Source organism: Impatiens glandulifera, chromosome 8, assembly GCF_907164915.1.
Source record: "Impatiens glandulifera chromosome 8, dImpGla2.1, whole genome shotgun sequence".
Lineage (NCBI taxonomy): Eukaryota > Viridiplantae > Streptophyta > Magnoliopsida > Ericales > Balsaminaceae > Impatiens > Impatiens glandulifera.
Window position 1 is genome coordinate 758,359 of NC_061869.1, and position 19,720 is coordinate 778,078.

At 30.3% G+C, this 19,720-nt stretch overlaps 4 protein-coding genes across 6 annotated transcripts; 1 reads left to right on the forward strand and 3 right to left on the reverse strand.

Annotated features, from left to right (window-relative positions):
* Window positions 1-45: 45 nt before the first annotated feature.
* Window positions 46-1,114, reverse strand: LOC124911589 (protein IQ-DOMAIN 6-like). The gene is made up of 4 exons (XM_047452091.1): window positions 907-1,114; window positions 598-822; window positions 290-502; window positions 46-198 (listed from the first exon to the last, which is right to left on the reverse strand). The coding sequence occupies exons 1-4, from the start codon at window positions 976-978 to the stop codon at window positions 46-48; spliced, it is 663 nt and encodes a 220-aa protein (XP_047308047.1). The 5' UTR covers window positions 979-1,114.
* Window positions 1,115-1,701: 587 nt separating this feature from the next.
* Window positions 1,702-4,899, reverse strand: LOC124911958 (lycopene epsilon cyclase, chloroplastic). Of its 3 annotated transcripts, none has more exons than XR_007096632.1 (11): window positions 4,433-4,897; window positions 4,149-4,320; window positions 3,949-4,084; window positions 3,700-3,810; window positions 3,500-3,602; window positions 3,233-3,376; window positions 3,055-3,162; window positions 2,883-2,979; window positions 2,673-2,801; window positions 2,226-2,604; window positions 1,702-2,058 (listed from the first exon to the last, which is right to left on the reverse strand). XR_007096632.1 is itself a non-coding variant. In XM_047452502.1 (11 exons), exons 1-11 carry the CDS (start codon window positions 4,724-4,726, stop codon window positions 2,226-2,228), a joined length of 1,599 nt encoding a protein of 532 aa, XP_047308458.1. In that variant the 5' UTR covers window positions 4,727-4,899; the 3' UTR covers window positions 2,092-2,225. The 3 variants fall into 3 exon arrangements, 1 of the variants encoding a protein (XP_047308458.1); XR_007096633.1 differs by having other exon boundaries at window positions 1,702-2,061; XM_047452502.1 differs by lacking the exon at window positions 1,702-2,058 and having other exon boundaries at window positions 2,092-2,397; window positions 2,472-2,604; window positions 4,433-4,899.
* Window positions 4,900-9,283: 4,384 nt separating this feature from the next.
* LOC124911832 (IQ domain-containing protein IQM1-like) lies at window positions 9,284-12,072 on the forward strand. The gene is made up of 9 exons (XM_047452357.1): window positions 9,284-9,761; window positions 9,841-10,301; window positions 10,374-10,488; window positions 10,572-10,637; window positions 10,728-10,816; window positions 10,893-10,980; window positions 11,065-11,295; window positions 11,372-11,473; window positions 11,584-12,072. Exons 2-9 carry the CDS (start codon window positions 9,853-9,855, stop codon window positions 11,917-11,919), a joined length of 1,476 nt encoding a protein of 491 aa, XP_047308313.1. The 5' UTR covers window positions 9,284-9,761; window positions 9,841-9,852; the 3' UTR covers window positions 11,920-12,072.
* Window positions 12,073-14,701: 2,629 nt separating this feature from the next.
* LOC124911590 (putative transcription factor bHLH041) lies at window positions 14,702-16,957 on the reverse strand. The gene is made up of 8 exons (XM_047452092.1): window positions 16,842-16,957; window positions 16,661-16,768; window positions 16,456-16,561; window positions 16,376-16,390; window positions 16,240-16,302; window positions 15,531-16,157; window positions 15,008-15,412; window positions 14,702-14,806 (listed from the first exon to the last, which is right to left on the reverse strand). Exons 1-8 carry the CDS (start codon window positions 16,955-16,957, stop codon window positions 14,732-14,734), a joined length of 1,515 nt encoding a protein of 504 aa, XP_047308048.1. The 3' UTR covers window positions 14,702-14,731.
* Window positions 16,958-19,720: the final 2,763 nt, after the last annotated feature.

The window sequence follows — 19,720 nt, forward strand, 5'->3', positions numbered from 1 at the left end:
ATAAATAAAACCCTAATAAGAAAATCATACAAATTTCATTTCTTTCTAGTTTCTTTTCAATCCAAATCCAATCCAATCCCTAACCTGTTTAGAACGGGAGTAGGCGGTTACTCTTTCTCTCTTGATAGCTCCTTGTTGCTTCATTTGAAGTTTTGACTTAACTTGTTCAACTGTTCCATGGCTATCACACCATCCATCCTAGAAACCCATAACAAAAAACAATTCTTTTTTTATGTTTGTTTGATTAACGGATTATTTAAAACATCAAAACATTATTATTGTTACTTACCTCTGCCAATTTGATTGGATCAGTGTTACTGCTTGCTCTGTCTGTAGTCTGATCAGACCTGGAAATGGCGGAATTGGCCCTAATTCTGGCCTGAACTCTTACAAGAGCTTCCATACATCTCAAAGTAACAGCTGCTTGCTTTCTTACTTGACGTCCCCTAAAGATAGCCTGTAATCTCACTACTGCCTTCAACGCTCTCAAAGCCTGTCTTGCCTATTCATTACAAGAACCCTAAAGCTAAGAAATTTCTGTAATTCAAAGGAAGGCGGGCAGATGAAGAAGAAGAGTTTAATTAATTAATTAATTACCAGGAAAGCGCGGAACACAGTCTGGATTCTGATGGCAGCCCATTCTTGTCTGAAAGCTATGAAATCTTTAGGAGGAGCTCGGAGAACTGTAGCCATGGCGGAAGCAAGACCTCCATCGGATCCAGATGATGAAATGTTTGATCCGACCCGATTGGTTTGCTGATTTCCTTCCGAAGCAGTCCTCCATAGCCGCCACTTCTTTCCTTTACCACTCGATTTCTTCTCCTACAAAACAAAGGAAAAAATATCAAGTTTCAAACACAGAGAGGTTATCACATTCATTTCTGGGAGATGGAGATTGATATATACTTGTTCGATCTTCTGATCCTGGGGCTTCTTATGACCGATTAGTAGCTTAAGCCACTTTCCTGAACCACCCATTTGATAAATATCTGAACTTGGAAGAGAGAAGAGACAAAATTTATATTTTGTGATGAACACTGATCAAGAGAGAGAGAAATGTGTTGTTATTAGGGATGATTTGGGGCGGGGTTTGGGTTTGAATTTGAAATTTGAAAAAAATAGGAAAAAAAGGAGAAAAGCTGTAACGGATAGTTTTCTAAAAAGGGCTTGCTTACTAAAGGAAGTGACTTTATTTACATTTGTTTTCTCATTTATGTCATCCAAAGCTTTTAAGATTTCTTCCAACTTTATCAATTTGAGATATAATAAACTAATTTTTTAAATATAAAGTTCAATTAAAATAATAATATCTTAGAGAGAGAGAGTTTGATTATTAATTATTTTCAAATAATTTATCCTACCATTGTATAATACTTTTCCATTCTCATTCAAAATTTGAATAAAATATTTTTATTTTATATTTTAAAATATTTAATATATACATAAATAAACTACATTTATATAAAACTAAGTTATTTTTTTTATCAAAATATTCAAATAATTCAAGATAATAAAATAAAAAAGCTCTTATTTTTTCATTGTATCAATAAATCTGTTCTTAGTTATTACATTTAATTATTTTATATTACATTCCTTGTATAAAATAAAATTTTAACCTATATGGGAAGATTGTTTTCTCATAATTACCTAATTTTTAAGGTCATTCGTATGCATAACAAGATATTTTTGTTTAGATATCGATTATGTAATATCAACAAAATGAAATTGAAACATATTACTATAAAAACACAATTCTATTGTGTTGTAACTGTCATAATGAAGTTGACTATGTTTAAATTGTTCGAGATAGACAACATCCTCCAATAAACCTGTATTTTATTATTAAACCAAACAGCTAAAATGAAAAGTCTAATAATATGAAATGAAAGGGCCTAGAATATGAAATGAAAAGTCTCCCCTTGAACATTTTAATTCTTTGATTTAATAATCATTGAATGGGATGTATGTTATCTTCGCAGTCATTCTCGTAAGTCAAAACCATTGTTATCTCGTAAGTCAAAACCATCTTTCATTTCCTCCATAGTTTGTTTACATCCGCTGCTTTAAGTAACATACAAACTTTAACTTAAAAAAAACAAAAAAAATATGGAAGCTTCTTGTAATTATTATTATATGGGTTGCATAATAATAATATTTGATTGAAATTAGGAGAATGAATGAATATACATTGATACATACATAGATGAATAAATTAGGGGGCTAACCTAGCCAGATATGGTGAGATATGTTCTCAACATAGTGGCTCCAGTAGGGTCAGACAAAAGATGCTTGATTAGGCTCATTCTCAGCTGGTTTGGAGCAATTGCGAACATGTAAAAGGCAAACAATACCAGATCTCTTGACGACAGACTCGACCCTAGAAAACCCTTCCACATCCTGCCCAAAATTTTCATTGATCAGCCACTCACTTCAACACAAAAACACTACCAAACTAAAGCTAATTATCTCACCAGTTGGGTAAACGGAAGAAAGTTTTGAAGAATGTCTGAATGCCTTCAATATCTAATTGCAAAATAAGAGCTAGCCCGAACAGAAAGAATGCTCGTTGTCGCTTCTTTTCTTGTGGCCACAGGCTTTTCCAAGCTGCGTGTCAATAATAATAATAATATCATTCAAATATAACACTTGGATGAGAATTTTTATTCACATACCTTGAGTAGAAATATTCAGTGCCGTGGTGGAAGAGGAAAGCAATTCCTTCGAATGACTATTCCTCAAGATATTTGCTATTGCTGTAGCATGTTTTGGAGCTTCTGATAATGATCTTACAACCGAATAACCTGTTTTTCAGGATATGACATTTTTTTTATCATTTATCTTCTCTTAACAATAACACCAAATGTCTACTTTATTACTTTTACCTGTGGCTGGATGGACCATACTGGCAGCTGCACCAAATGCAAGATTCTTTTGATCTGTGTTAGGTAAGGATCCCCCAACTGGAATATAGGACCATTCCTGTTTAACATATGAAAAATTATGACCAAAACTGAAACAACGTTAAAGGATGACGAAAAAACGGGGTTAAATTACCTCTTCATAAGTTTTTAATATTCGAATTCCCATTGTCTCTAATCTTGACATGAGCTTTCTCCTCAATAGATCAAAAGGCATCGCCTCTTTCGAAGCCAAACAAGTTTCCTGCAATAAAACGTCTATCAATATCAAGCAAGCAGACAAAGTGTAGATGCATAAAATAAACCAACCCTACCTCAAAGAAGATTCGTGTGGGTGACATGGGCATGACATAAAGAAATGTGGGATACTGTTCTTCTAAAGTCTGAGTTTTTCGTTTTGTATAATCTCTGTAGTCCATGAATACCATCAGCTTGGGATCATATGGACTGTTTTCTACCTGTCAGTAAGGCACAAATCTTAATTTCTACATCACACAAAATCATGGTTGGCATCATTAACTGTAACACATGAACACACCAAATATGGTGAATCACATGTATCAATTTATGCTTTTTCATACCTCGACTTCTACACCATAAGCTGTTTGGACTGAAACCCTTGGACCCCCCACCTCATACTGCAAGAGTTTCCCTGATGCTGCTCCGGATGCAACAGTAGCAAGCCTACATAGTGAAAAAGCAGCTTGAAGAAGAAACTGTTATATTGGAAACTAACTACAGATAAGACATAGACAATAGAAGCAATAAGAACAAATCGTACCTGCAAGGAACAACGATACCTTGGTCACACTCTATCAGACTATACCCTTCACTAGATTCAACAATTCTTTCCACTTTTGAGCTAAGATATGAGACGCCCGCCTCTGTACACCTATGAAAATTAATATGTATTACTTGTCTAAACTCTAAAGCACACAAATCTTTGTTAACTAAACCTAAATTACATATTTAAATCCTTCATCATAAGCCAATTCTTGGGTTCAAGTAACTATACACCTATACTTGTTACCTTTTTAATAGTTCCTCGTGAAGCAAATTTCGACTGACACGACCATATGCACGACCAATTAAAATAGGATCACTGTCATCAAGGTACACTACTGTATCTGGCCAAACATGTTCAATGCATCTTTCAAGTCCAAGACCTGAAACATTAAGTTTGTTTAAAACCTAAATTTCATGTATTATTGATGAAATATAACTGCATACCTCTGAATTCATCCTCCCACACACCATAATTGTTCGTGAATGGAAGATCTGGACCAATAAGTCCAACCTTCAGACCTAATCTAGCTGATTCAGCAGCAAGAGCAAGACCAGCAGGACCACAACCAATGACTACCAAATCCATTACAGAATTACCAACTGTTATTTGAGGTAACTGCAAATGGAGAAAAATGAACTATAACCCATATGATAATCAAATACTAACAAACAATTTGCATCATTGAAAGCACAAATAAACAAAATATGAAATTGTGCTGAAGTGATACCTTATCAGCCAGTTTAGACTGATTATCCATGGGTTTATTCTGCTGCATTTCCACGAACAAAAGTTCAGAACCGCCAGCTTTGATCAAATCTTCTTCATCCTCATAGTTTTCTTTTACCGCGACGCGACTTTCACTATTGGCAACCGACCTTACTCTAAGAGACAGCACGCGTGGATCACGGTTACTACGCCATGTACGAGTCTGTTTGTTTTTCAGTCTCCTGGTTCTACATCTCCAGTTAAAGGACGTAGAGACTGTGATTGCTGCTATGTTCTGAGCTCCAATACATTCCATTATTGTACTATTTCTCAATCTCCTTTTGAAAATCCCAAAAGTTTCGCCATTTATATTAAATTAGCTTCAAATACAAGAACCCAGATAATGGAAATTCATCTTAAAGAACAGAACACTCTATAATGGTACGGAAACACCTTCTTCTTCTTCCATGGGGGGTTAAAGGATAGGGAAGACAGGCTGCAGGGAAACTAACATATTAAGAAATCTCCACGTGGTTGAATTTCATTCGTTAAGATATACAATTCGACTTTCTTATCCGAATAAGCTAAGTTAACCTCTTATAAAACTAATCATTTTTTATATTTATACTTTATCTAATTCTTTTCAAATAATCAAAATTATTGTTAATTTACATCTAAAAAAGACTTATTAGGATTAAATAATGAGCATGAGAGATTCTAAGGTTTATTTGTAAAATAATATTTTGTATTTCTTGAATATTGATCCAGATTCTAAGGAAAAGTCAATGGCTTTGTTATTTAATCTTGTTTTGGGCAATTATAATTTGAACTAAATACAATATTTGATTTGAAGAATTTATTCACCATGTGCATTGATAGCCTCTAGAATAGTATATGTTTTGAAAGTTTTTTTTAGAGAATTCATCTTCAATTTTATTGGGGAGACAATTTATCTATCAATTTTTTTAATAGTAAATGAAAGTACTAACATGTTTTGGTATAGGTAGGAAGTAGTTTGAAGAGGAATGTTAACCGACTTAAACAAAGTATACAATAATGATGAAGTATGACAAAACACATCATGCATGATCATTTGTCTATTAATTTGTTAAAAATATTTTGGGGGTCTCATGTGTAACTCATTAAGTATGAAATCCATAAAATTGCTTTGATTCGAATTTATAATCTTTTAAGGTAATCAATAAAAAATGAATTCTTTTCTCAATAATATTTTTGGTGGATCATACTAAGTACTAACCTAGATAAACAAAAGAACATCATAGTATTGTGTTATGTTTTTCTAATTTTAGCTGATGTTAGAATTGTCTCCTTATTTATCTTTAAGTGATGAAGTGGGATCCTTTAATTATTTTATTGCTTATTCTTTGTTATTGTTTTATCTTTTTAAGAAAAGGTCAAAATGGTTTGTTAGTGCTGTTTTATTAATGTTGAAACTCTTTATTGTTAATATTTATCGTAGATTTAAACACATGTCTGGTCTATGTTTTTAGTTCTTTCATAAATGAATAGTCCCTTGTAAAATTTGGTAAGTTGGTCTTGATATAGGACTTGAATAATACTAATTATTTCTTTATTTTTAATCTTGTTGATGCGATTTCTTTCTCTTCTTTTCATAGTGTTAACGTAGAAAATGTTTGAGTTTATATCATTTTAAGGTATTTGATTCTTGCTGTCTTTCGATACTTTTTCTTCGTTGTTCTTTGTAGTTGATTTTTTATTTCCTTGCAATTGATTTCTTGTAGATGAAGTTTGAGTTGGTGATAAATTCTGGAGCTATCAGTTTTTTTCTTTTTTATTTTCATTAGTACGTCTCTTTTGGTCTTTAAGCATTTTTAAATGTGCCTGCACTTTTTTTTCTAACAAAAAAGAGACTAGAGATTGGACAATAAGAAATTCAATGATTTTTTTAAAAGAAATACCTGATTCATAATCAAGCTAAACTTATTCAAATTTAAATAAGGATAGTTGATTATAGTTAATAACATTGAGTGTGAGCTCAATTGTAAACAAAATATATCAAGAGATTTTCCACATATTTTGGTTTCCTTCTTTACCGTTAAACTATGTATACAAACCACTTTGTGACATTTCTGTAAGATTGTATGTATTTATAAACTTCTTAAATCTGGTCAATCACGAATTTGTCCTTGTGTAGCACTATCGGATGCATACATTGTTTCATTGAAATCTCTTCTTATCAACCATGGTTTATTGCTTGAATGTACTATTGATTCAATTATTTTCTATAGATTTGGAATGTCTGTCTCTTTAGAGTAACTATAAATAAAATATAGTCTACATATATCCTTTCACCTAGACCTGGGCTATTAGACATTACTGTCAATAAAGAATTGTGTAAAGCAATTTAATGAGATGTTAATGTTCCTCCAACAATTTCAATCGAAGGTAATTTTTTGAGTTGGAAATTCAGATTTTCCTTGCTATTTCTTGAACTTTGTCTTCTGAAATTCGTGTTTCTAATAGACATATAATTTTTTTGTTTCGTGCCTCCAAAAATTCTTTTGTTGTTGTGAAAATGTTACGGTGGTTCTCAACTCTTGACAATTCCAACATATTATACTCATTGTCCACACCTTGGAGGCTTAAAGAAATGACTTTGTCAACCTCAATGATATATTTTTGTATTTTTTTTTTCAACTAACTTTTTTTTACTTCATATTCTTTTTTCGAAATCTCCCTATATCTTTTTCCTTCTTTTTAAAATTTTTTTCTTCACATTTTTCTCTCATTACTTCCTCTTTTTTTCGTTTATGATGTTTCTCTTCAAGAATTTTCTTTCTTTGTGGGTATCTACCAACTTTTTTTGAATATTTATTTCAATGTTCGATAAGTAGTGTTCTTTTTTCCCTAATAAAATTTATTTACTTCCTTTATAACAATGAGATGGAGTCACGCCGTTATCATATGTTGTATTCGTTTCGAGTTTTCTGAAATAGTTTGCAATTTTCTCTTGTTTGATCTCGCCTCAACTATATTATCTATTTGCATAACTTTTGTATATTGTTTTAAAGTCTCACTTGCAATATTTTGGGAGGTATTGCAGAAAAAAAATTAGTTTTTGTATCAGATTGATTCCCTCCTTTATTTATTTATTTATTTATATAGTGGTTTGTATTTAAAACCATACTAATAACTTTTGAGTTTTAATATTCTCGATTAAAATTTGGGATAGTAAGTTTATTATGGAAACACAAGCCTTCTATTTTAGCTCATCTAGAGGTTGATTCATATTTACCTCCATTATATTTTCCATAATAAACTTACTACATTCTCCTTATATTTTTCATTTCTTAAAATTGTTTTTTCGTAAATCCTTTTAGTATCTTTTAGAATATTAATAGGGTTTTCTTTAGAAATTATTGTATCAAGTTTAAATAAATCATATGGTTTAATTAGATCACATATCTTACTCTATATTTTTTTTATCTTTAGTTGTTCTTTGGAGGTTTACGTATCTTCGTCTTCGTCTCTAAGTGTTATTTTATCTTCTCATATATTTCGTGCAAGTAACTCATTCCATGTTTTGTCATTCCATGTTTTGACAAAAGTGATATGTTAGCTCATTATGCTTATTTTGACATAATCTGTAATATGACTTATATAATATGTCTTCATCCAAAAGTTGTACGGAGACGGCATGATTTTTGCATTTTTTTCAGTCGTGTCACATTACTCCACATCTAAAACATACATCTCCGAGTTTTTCGTACTTGAATGCTATCCAGATACTTGATTTTCCATCTTTGGTTATTTATGTCTGTTTGAATTGGTAATGTGACATATATTTCGATTCTGAGTCTAACAAAGCTTGAGATGCATTTTCTATGGAAAAAATTGACATCCATTTTTATTACTAGGTCAATATTCTTTACTATTCTTCTATTTGATTCTTTTGTAGTTAGTCACTATGTGAGACCGTAGATCTGCATTCATATAGGTCTTTTTTGTGAAGTCAATGTTTTGAATCAAAACATCTTCACATCATTTCTTTGTTATCATTAGTTGGTTGTCGATTACCCATAAAGCTTATAAAGCTTTTTGTATAAAATTGTTTCGATCATCCTCTTTATTGAAAGTGAAAAAGAATATGTTGTCTTCTTTTTTTGGATCACCAGACCGTTGTGTTTCCATTCGCTTTCCACAATCGCTCATACAGATGCATTTTTTTTGCAAGAACTTTTTCGGTTGCATTGTAAACTGTTGTTGGTTCTTTCTTCTTTTTAGATGATTCTGCATTCATAGTTGTTATATATGGTTGTATTATCAAAGTATTGTTTAATTTATCCTACTTGTCTAATTTATGAGTTTTAATTGGTTAAATTATTATAATATTTTTTTATTTATAATTTAAAATTTATATAAAAAAATAAGAATAATTTATATTTTTATTAATGAATTAGATAATTTAATAGTTAGAAAAAAATCTAAAAATAACACATAACAGACAAACTAATTAATATAATTTGTTAGGTGAATTATTTAAATAAACTTTGATTTATATAAGAAAATTTGAATAAAAATTTATAATGGATTAATATATAATGATAAAATAAATAAATAAAAAATATTTTTATATTTTTATTAATAAATTAAATAATATGATTAATTATAGAGTGTTTGAAATACTCCATTCTCATTTATAATCCTCAAACTCACCTCTTAATCATAATTTTTAAATAACCCATTACCAAACAAGACTAGTATAGATTAATTAATGAAGTTAAGAAGTACAATAAATAATGTGGTTATATTGATTACGCGTGTCTATGGATGAGAGAATAGACAGAACTTGACCTCTGTTGTAGACCGTTGAAAATTCAATCCATCCATAATCGTAAGTGTGGAAAAATTGAAGAAAAAAAGAATTTCGCAGAAATAAATGTAATAATGAATTCTTCCCGAGTAGTTGAGAACAATGAATTCTCATTAACCCACTTCCCTTCTTCACTTCATTTGACTATCCCATTTCCCTATCTCCCATTCTCATTCTCCGTCAACAATCAATCAACATATTAATTATGCTTTGTTTGGAATTGTGGAACCACAATTAAACAACTGAATCATCAACTCACACCTTTGAATATATCAATCAACTTGATTTGAATCAACAAAAGACGATTCAAACGGTGGAATTCTTCTCCATATCTTGATCCAGACCCACTTCTCAATGTCCAGTGACAGTAAATAAAACAGATTTAATTTTTTAGGACCCATTATAAAAGGGGCAAGAAGAAGAAGACCCATCAAGGTAAGAACTGAGATTGATATACGAATTGAGTCAGTGATTCTCCTTAAGCAATCACAGTCAGGTAAACAAAATAATTACTTTTTATGCAATCAAGGTGTTTGAAGTTATGTTAATCTAACTTCTTGGGTGAATATATCTAGGTTGGATTCCTTATGGGTCTATCTCTATCCTTGGTAGCAGAAACTTTGGAAGAAATTTTCACCTGTGATCTTAAAGAACAGATGACAATGAGAGTTGATAAAATTGAAAAAACAGCACTAGATGTTGTTAATATTCCTCAATCAAATGAACTTTTGAAGGGAAGCAGTAAGAATTCGATTAATATAAGTGGATGTAAACCTGTAACTTTGATACTTGAAGAAAGTATTTCTTTCAAGAGTCTATTAATAGACCAAGAGACAGGAGATCATTCTGAAGTTGTTCCATCTAAGAATAATGTGGATGATGCTTCCTTTTTGTCGATACCCGAACCAGCTGTATACTTTTCGCCTAGGCCCGTGACTGAGCTTGAAGCTGCAGCTGTTAAGGTTCAAAAGGTTTACAAGAGTTATCGAACCAGGAGAAACCTTGCAGATTGTGCTATTGTTGTTGAGGAGTTATGGTAATGTATCCATCAACATTATCTTTACATGCAAATCCTAGAGCTATATTGAAAGGATTCAAAATTTTGCAGGTGGAAGGCATTGGACTTTGCAGAGCTCAAGCAGAACTCAGTTTCGTTTTACAACAATGAGAAAAGCGGAACTGCCATCTCAAAATGGGCTAGGGCGAGAGTAAAAGCTTCAAAGGTTGGTTTTTGGTTTTTGAAGTTGTCATTTAATTCCTTCTTAGAAATCAGTCCTCAATTGGTGTTTCATTTGACTTGTTATAGGTTGGAAAAGGATTATCCAAGGATGAAAAAGCTAGAAAGCTAGCCCTTCAACATTGGCTGGAGGCTGTAAGTTTGTCCAACCAACCCATTTCCTTAATTTATCTTTCGATTTGAAGTCTTTCGCGCTAAACTCGTGTTTGTTCGACGATAAAACAGATTGATCCTCGCCATAGGTACGGCCACAATTTGCACTTGTATTATGACACTTGGTTTGAAAGTCAGAGCACCCAGCCTTTCTTCTATTGGTATGTAATTGTTTGAATATTCTGAAAGAAATCTTGACAAATTGAATCTAAAATTGGCAATCAAAACAATCTTAAGGTTGGATATTGGAGATGGGAAAGAAGTAAATGTTAAATCTTGCCCAAGGTTGAAGCTTCAATATGACTGCATCAAATATTTAGGACCTGTAAGTGACTTTCTCAATCAATTTTGAACTAATGATGCGATTTGATAGAGTAATTAATTAGAAAACTTAAAATGTTTTTCTCAGAGAGAAAGAGAATCATATGAAGTGATTGTTGATGATGGGAAGCTCATGTACAAGTATAGTGGTGTTCTTGTGGATACAACAGAAGTCTGCAAGTGGATATTTGTTTTAAGCACGTCGAGAAATTTATACGTCGGGAAGAAATCTAAAGGAAAGTTTCAGCATTCGAGTTTTCTAGCCGGTGCTGCAACCACTGCTGCAGGAAGGCTAATTGCTCACAATGGGATCCTAAAGGTGGATTAATTGACCATTACTGTTGATATATTATGAAATAGTATAAACCAGTTTCTAAATTAATCTTTTCATGCAGGCTATATGGCCTTATAGTGGTCATTATCACCCAACAGAAGAGAACTTTCTAGAATTTATTAGCTTCCTTGAAGAACACAACGTTAATCTCACAAATGTTAAGGTATTAATAATTATGCAACTTATCTTGTTCATGGTCAAGAGTTTTCAGAATGAATTGAAGAAGAAAAAAACTTATCTTGTTCATGTTTGATTTGTCTTTGTTTCAATAAGAAATGTGCAATAGATGAAGACGAGCCAACGATTGTGAATGTGGCTGCACATGATCAAGAAGAGACTAAACGTAAGCCAATATTTAACACGGCTCATCGGATGTCATGCAAATGGACCACAGGAGTTGGGGCTAGGATTGGTTGTGTACGTGACTACCCTATTGAGCTGCAATCGCGTGCACTTGAACAAGTTAACCTTTCACCACGGACTGAGCCATTTGCTAGCTATGGTCCAATTCCTTCTCCAAGGCCCAGCTCCAAAGTGCGGTTATCTCCTAGGCTCTCGTATATGGGCTTGCCGAGTCCTAGGACCCTGATTGCCATGGCTAATTGCTAACTTTAATTTGAAGCAATCAAGTGAGAAATTTAGAAGAAACTAACCCGATTTCTTTGTTGTTTGGTATAATGTAATGGTTTGTTATGAAATTAATAAAACATTCTTCCTTTTGTGAAACTATTGTAATAGAAGGATAACTCAATTAAAAATCAATTCATTGCTGAACAAATTTAAATCAGCGACGGTTAGTTAACAAAATGAACTTTCCAACTCTTTAATTGCGACGTATTCTACAACTATTCTTCTTTTGCGACGGTTTTGTTTTAAAGTTATTTTGTGAGAATTTTCAGCTGAGAAGATTCTAGAAACATTTTTTAAATCTGAATTAAGATGTGAAATCATCAATCAATTTCTGAATCTTATATGATCAACATCCAAATATTTGTGGGTAAATAATTTAATTTGACCATATTTAATCAAATAGCTTACATAAATGGTACACACCGTCTAGAGTAAACTCAACAAGTCCTCGAGTTAGGAATGTCCACTCCCTACGACAATTCATTTATTATAAATAGTGAGATATTTTTGCTAAATTTATTGTAATTTCAAACCTAAAATGTTGTAATTTAGTGGTTTGAGATAAGAATTTTGAATTTTATTTAACTATAAGTTCGAATCTCAACAAAAACCAATTTTTTAAACTAGACCTAGGACAACATAACAAATATCGACATTTTTTCTATTGGGACTCAGGCAACTCAAGGCCGGCTCTAATGGTACACACCTAAAATATTAGATTTTTCACTCACGAATAGTCAAATTCAAACTTAAGAAGAGTTACAAGTCTTCGTACTAATGATAGATTATATGAAAATAATATTATGATTGTGAGTCAATGTATGTGTTACACTGAAGTAGGGAGAATTCTTGTATGTTTTTATATTGTCCCATTATTACAAAAGTAGAGAATTTTTTTTAAAATTTGACCGAAATTAAATGAGTTAATGTCGGTCACCGTTGGTGGCTATTGAGAGACATAGATTGATGAAAAGAGCGATACTTACGAGATTGATCTTTGTCCCTTTAAATTTTTAAAAGATTATCTGATTAGAAAAAAAATCGAAGAATATTTAAAATAAAAATAGAAATAGTCAACCTAAGAGATAAAAAAAAATTACGGGTTTGATGCCCACTAAAAACTCATTACGATGTCGAAGATTAAATACAGAAAATTTGTGAATTTGTGTGGAGAACTTTATTGTTGTTCTTAAATACCTTCAAGCCAATTAATTGTATTTATGTTTTTTAATTTTTCATCAATTTTTTAATTTTTTTTCATATTATATTATGTATTTGTCGTTATATTAATGTTTTTCTATTAAATGATTTTTTCAAAAAATTAAATAAAATTAAAACACAATTATTACAAGCGTATCATTTCCATGAAATGTTATATTTTTGTATGTTTCAGTCTAGGATTACATTTTTTTTATATTAAATACAGTTTATAAGTAATAATATGAACATAAAGTTAAAAGCAATATATTATTATGAATATAAGAAGCCAAATCTTCTTACCGTATGTGATGATCAGCAATCAAACAAACGAGCCTACGTATAAAGAAAATGTATACATTCCATTTTTGGTCAAGATCTATGTTCTATCCGACAAAGACTTTTCAACTGTATCATTTGAAAATGACTTTTTATTCAGAGTTTGAATAATATTAGTTTGGTATTGGGTTATTGAGATTTTTATTATGCTATTCAAAAAAATGTATTATTAGATGAAAAAATTAAGTTATTTAAATTTTTAATTGGTATAATTTTTAATATATATATATATATATATATATATATATATATATATATATATATATATATATATATATATATATATATATATATATATATATATATATATATATATATATATATATATATAAAAAGAGATTTTGATAAAAAAAAAAAAATCATCCAAAAAGGCAGCTGATTAGGTAGATTAAAGATGGCCATCACATTGGAATACGAAATTTGTTGAAGGCTTGTTGGTGGAAATTTTAAAAAAAATATGAAAATATAATTAATTTTAAAATGACATTTTTTATTCAAAATTAGGATTTACTTTCTAGAAGAAGATAGTGCAGTCCCTCTGCTCTTACAATCTATCTTTTCATGTAGAATATATTTTTGTTTTAATTGAAGAGAAATAATTTAGGTAACGAAGTATATACCATTTGTGGTGGTCTGTCACATGTATACGAAAGAAATAAAAAGAAATCATGTCTAAAAAAATAATAACAAATTAAAAAATGGCTATGCTCGGGAAATTTTTATTCCGAACATTGCTCATGTTCGAGACATAATATGGTCATGTTCAGAACATTTTAATTTTATTTTTTTTTAAATTAATATTATTTTTTGTATTTCTCTTTACGCACCGGTGAGAAGGCAAGCGTAATTTTGTTTTCGTTCTAACTTGATTGACCTACCAAATTAAATACTAAACCTTTATTATTATTATCAAGATTTGTACAATATAATATGTTTACATTATGTACTAAACCTTTATTATTATCAAGATTTGTACAATATAATATGTTTACATTATGTATCAGTGCGTCATGTGATGTCATAGTGGTGGAAAATTTTGAATAATTTATTCAATGAGTGCATGAACACACTCCTAAATAAAATAGAAAATTATGATAAATCAAAAAGGAGTTTCAAATAAGGCCTAAAGATTCAAAGTTCAAGTTTTCTAAAGACTAACTGACTAACATCCTTCCACGTCACTACAAAAAAAAATTAATTAAGTTTCTAATCGAGTTTGCATTCACACGTGTACAGTTTCTAATTGGTCCACATATCAATCACTTGGCGCCAGGTCAGACACCAACCTCCTCACAGCTTCTTGGAAGGAGCCCTCGTCCCATTCAACATCCTATTATATTATTAAAGAGAAAGAAAAAAAAAATTAATTAACTCATTTTAATCTCTTTAATAATCATCATATATTAAAATTGCCCTTTCAAACTTTAATTACATAAGGTTACATTCATTTGAAAATTACAAGATTTTATTATTGATTTAATATAAACTCTTAAAGTGTGGATTAATAATTAAGTAAAGAAATTTTATGTACCTCGTTAATATTAAGTCTCAAAATAATTCTATTGATTGGAGCCGATTCAACCATCAATATTTCTGTGCTCAAGGACATCAAGCTCACATTGTTGTCTTGTTGCACGAACTCCAACAATCGAGTAACCATACCTGACAATAAAATATTTCCTCGCACGAGAACATGTAAATCCACAATTCTCGATTGTGATGATGTCGTCGAATTAACATTTACGTGTGAGAGCCGAACATCAACTGATCTTTCATTCTTCGAGATGTTGTTGATGTCATTGTCAGAGGTTGAATATTGTGGTTTATCGAGAAGTATTGTCTCTAAAATCTGGTTCTTTCTTGTAAGATCTGATATTTGTGTTCTCAAAGAAGTCAAGTAATCTATAGTGCTTGAAAGAACTGAAGCCTTGTCTTTCTATTCAAAACAAACATTTTATTTAATTGGAAGACAAATAGTATACAATGAACTAGTTACAAAGTTTAAATTTGTAATATTTAAAATTAAAAACAAAATCATATATAGAATTTATTACCTTTGTACCAAGAGGGAGTATTAATGATCTAAGTATTTGGAAACTTTCATTGATTTTTTCTCTTCTTTTCCTTTCTGATATCATATGTTGCAATTGGGTATTTGATGAAGATCGTCCTCCATGAATTTGTTCTTGAATACGTTGGAGATTCAATGTTCTAAAGAAAGAGATTGATCGTTTCAACATATCCTGTCTTCTACCTGTTCTTGATGAATAAGTTGAAATTAAAGGCGCCGGCGATAAAGATGATCCACATCGCTTGAAAGCACTCGGTCGTGTTTGATTTGATAACCCTAAAGAAGATGATGAAGAAGAAGAAGACAAAACAGCAAGAATGGCTTCGGTCATTATTTCATGCTCACTTAATTTCTGCCCGGATAATTGAAAATCAAGATGCTGTCTTTGGTTCAAACCGGCTTGTAATAATTGATGATCAAATGGCTTGAATAGTAAAGGAGAAAGCTCAGGTCTGTCCATGGATAGTGATCTTAATGATGATGAAGATGAAGATGAAGAAGGAATGTTTTGGTCGGATGATATTGAATGATGAATAGACCTGTCTCGATAAGGTAATTGTCGCGAAAAATCCGTAGGAAACCAATTTTTCATCTCCATTTCCATGTTAACCTAAAAGAGTGAAGACTCGAACACATGATCATGAGACACGATTCGTTTTACCAAAAATAAAATCACGGGTTTGTTTACTTACTTGAGGTATACTCGACATGCCTAGTTCAATCTCACCACTTCCACATCCCATGAAAATCACTGTCTATATAAAAATGGTACTAATTAATTAAGATACTCAAATATTGAACATGAAACTGTTAAATTCTTGTGTTAACCTTAATTCTCCCTTCCTGCATTCCAAAAAAAAGAAAGTTAATAATGAATTAAGATAACAATTAAATAAGTAAGTAATTACCATGTAGAAATGCAGTTGTGTTTGATTTGATGAAAGTCTTAGAAGATCTAGTTCTTTAAACTCCAAATAAGGAACACCATTCTTAAAAGCAAATCCAGGAACATGGCTACAAATTAATTAATTAATTAAGAAATTAAACATCAAATTAAACAAAACACAAATTTGGGTATTATAAGAAAGTGATGCTACAATTAGTCTTACTTACTGATCATTCTTGTCAAGAACGAAGACGGATTTCCGATACGAATCAAAAGCAACAGCTTCGGAATTCGCCATTGAGGAGCTGACTAATCCATCCATGCAGATCAAACAACTGCATATTGATATTATATGGCATGAAATTATAAAAGATATGATTGAATATGAATATATGATGATACACTTACTTGGAGGGATTGGGTAAGTAAGACCAGAGACAAATGTAGGAGCATCCAAAGAACTCAACAATGTTTTGAAGAAAGAGTGAACGAGCTCCATCTTCAAGCAAGAAAACAGAGTCCATTGATTTTATTTATTAATTAATTTCCAAGATTTTCTATCAATCAATTAATAATTTTCAAGTATTGGAACTAGCTAGCTAATAGCTATCAGATCATTTCAAGTCTTATGACTGGTTAGCTACCTAATATATGAATGGAGGGATTAAGATTGAAAAGTAGTAGTAGCAAAGTTGACAAATTATGAAGTCTTTTTGTTTGAAAAGTATTATAATTGGTTCCCTCCTCTTATGCATCAGCATAAATTTGAATTGGTCCCTCAACTTCATTTAAAATTAGGGCGATTCTAGAATTTGTTAATGTTTTGACAGCGCGTCATTGTGCATCGAGCATTTACATAACAAGAAATGGGATGAGAAAAATAAACATAAGAAATGTTTAAGGTCGGAGCACGCTTGTTAAGGTCGGAGCACGCTTGTTAGAGCACCCGACAAACCGGGACGAATCATGAATTGAGTTGGGGTGTGCTTGAAAAAAAAATAGGATAGACTTAAAAATTAACATGAAGATTATGGATAAAACGAGTAAACAAACGTAAATTTTGTCAAATTTTTCATGAATTAAATAAATAAAATAAAATAAAAATAAGAATCATATTTCGCTACCCTAACGTCAAACATAAGAATCTCACTTTACCCAACTCTTGATTTTAATTTAGAATTTTGATGATATATATAGAAATATATTTACAAAGTTCTTAATTTGAACCCAATGCAGATAATTTTGGTTTTTGTTTTGGTTGGTATTTTAGTATAATATAACCCTAGTATGTATCGGTCTCTAAAACGCGATTCACCTATTTTGTTTCGAAAAACAGTTACACGGGGGATTTGTGTATATTGGTTTCACATTTTCAAAATATATATTATAACTGTGTAGAGGTGTAAGAAATATGAAATGTTCTAAATTATGGTCAATTATTTTGAACTAGTTCTTCATATTTTACAAGTACATGCCATATTTTAAATATTTATAAAGTATGAGTGATTTTTACATTATATATATGGTCCATTCACACTCCATGGAGCAGCCAAGAAAGATCAAAAGAAAAAGTTGTTTCTCGGAGTTTTATATATATTAATGATTTCGCAAATTTTAATAGCTGGTTTCATCTTTAGTTTTTTTAGAATTTTTTGAAAAAAAATTGTTTGATTGAAAAATAAGTTATTTAATAAATATAATTTATATTTGATATAAAAAATGAGATTGAATTAGATAAAATTTTATTTAGGTTTAAGAGTGAAATAAAAAAATGATACTTTGACCAATGAAATTTAAATAAATAAATAAATTATAAAAGTTTAATAAAAAGAAAAAGAGATTAAAAATAGTAGCTGTTACATTTATAATGGTCTTAAGCTTTTCTATTGCATTTCACACTTTGGAACATTCATTTGTTTTACCATTTTTTTAATCACGTACAGCTTAAACTTGCTTACGTCCATTATTAACAATTTACATTTATTAAATTATTGGGATGCATCCAAGGCCTTGTTTGATCTTGGATTAGTTACAAATAAAAGTGGGGTATATTTAGGTTATTTTAGTATAATTCTCAAAACATCTTTCTCCATTGCACATATATGAAGCTTATTGAAAACATTATGAACCGGGAAATCAATGTGGAATTTCGGACTATTTGAGTTATAAACCATTGCGATTCCATTGGTCATGAAAAGAAGTGGTGATTCTTCCCCTCATAATTTTGTGATAACCTTGTTCGATAAACATATAGATCTCTTCGAGACAATAAAAAACAACCAAATAGAATTATTAGGGTATGTTTAATAAGTTTGAAATTGATATTGAAATTGGAATGTTGGGGTTGAATTCCAATTTAGAATTCTAATGATATTAAGAGTTAAAGTTGAAATTAGAATTTCAATGAAATTCGATATAATCTAGTGTAATTTTTTAATTCTTAATTTTATTATTTTAGTTCGGAATTGTAATTCCAAATTTTATTTTTTATATTTTTTCAAACAAAAACAACTTATTTTTTATCATTTAAAACACGATTAATGTTATATATATATTTAGTTTAGGACGTTAAAATATTGAACCGATATATTTTTTTAATTAGTAAATTAACATTTTGAACTGATATATATATATTATTTTTAATTTAAGAATTTAATATGTCGAACTAATATTTTATTTTTGTATTTAGGATGTTAAAATATCGAACAAATAATTTTTTTAATTTATAAAGTTAAAATGTCGAACCAATATATATATTTTTTATTTAGAATCTAAACTCAAACAAAAACTCTTGACATTTGAGCTATCATCAGGTTGTATCAAAACTTAAACCAATATTTATATATATATATATATATATATATATATATATATATATATATATATATATATATATATATATATATATATATATTAAAACTATTTTTTCATTTAATTACAATTTTATAATTTTTTTAAACATAGAAATTGAATTATAATTTAATTTTAATTTCAATTCCAATTCAAATTCTAATTTCACTCGTTCAAACTTACGTTAAGAGTTTTATTTATTTATTTTGCTTACTACTTTAATTGAAATTTGGTTGGGATGTATTATTGATTTGTTGGACGAGATTATGATAATTAACGTTATAGATTTGAGATGTATTAATTGTGTTTTTTCAAATCAATTTTTTCTAAGGTATTTGTTAGAGGGATTTAGAGGACTGCCTATGTGATCTTACGCAATGACCGGCCTTGAGAATTAGACCTAAATGGTGGTGGTTTAGTGGAAGAAATTAATTAGT

Excerpts from the sequence above, each read along its gene's own strand:
- LOC124911958 (XM_047452502.1), bottom strand. The coding sequence starts at position 4,726 with ATGGAATGTATTGGAGCTCAGAACATAGCAGCAATCACAGTCTCTACG. Across the intron at positions 3,603-3,699 it reads GGTATCGTTGTTCCTTGCAG|GCTTGCTACTGTTGCATCCG; the intron begins GTACGATTTGTT and ends TTCACTATGTAG. Across the intron at positions 2,980-3,054 it reads TATTAAAAACTTATGAAGAG|GAATGGTCCTATATTCCAGT; the intron begins GTAATTTAACCC and ends TATGTTAAACAG.
- LOC124911590 (XM_047452092.1), bottom strand. The coding sequence starts at position 16,957 with ATGGACTCTGTTTTCTTGCTTGAAGATGGAGCTCGTTCACTCTTTCTT. Across the intron at positions 16,562-16,660 it reads GTTCTTGACAAGAATGATCA|CCATGTTCCTGGATTTGCTT; the intron begins GTAAGTAAGACT and ends ATTAATTTGTAG. Across the intron at positions 14,807-15,007 it reads TGAGACTTAATATTAACGAG|GATGTTGAATGGGACGAGGG; the intron begins GTACATAAAATT and ends ATAATATAATAG.
- LOC124911589 (XM_047452091.1), bottom strand. The coding sequence starts at position 978 with ATGGGTGGTTCAGGAAAGTGGCTTAAGCTACTAATCGGTCATAAGAAG. Across the intron at positions 823-906 it reads AGGATCAGAAGATCGAACAA|GAGAAGAAATCGAGTGGTAA; the intron begins GTATATATCAAT and ends TTTGTTTTGTAG. Across the intron at positions 503-597 it reads CTGTGTTCCGCGCTTTCCTG|GCAAGACAGGCTTTGAGAGC; the intron begins GTAATTAATTAA and ends TGTAATGAATAG.
- LOC124911832 (XM_047452357.1), top strand. The coding sequence starts at position 9,853 with ATGGGTCTATCTCTATCCTTGGTAGCAGAAACTTTGGAAGAAATTTTC. Across the intron at positions 10,489-10,571 it reads CGAGAGTAAAAGCTTCAAAG|GTTGGAAAAGGATTATCCAA; the intron begins GTTGGTTTTTGG and ends GACTTGTTATAG. Across the intron at positions 10,981-11,064 it reads GCATCAAATATTTAGGACCT|AGAGAAAGAGAATCATATGA; the intron begins GTAAGTGACTTT and ends TGTTTTTCTCAG.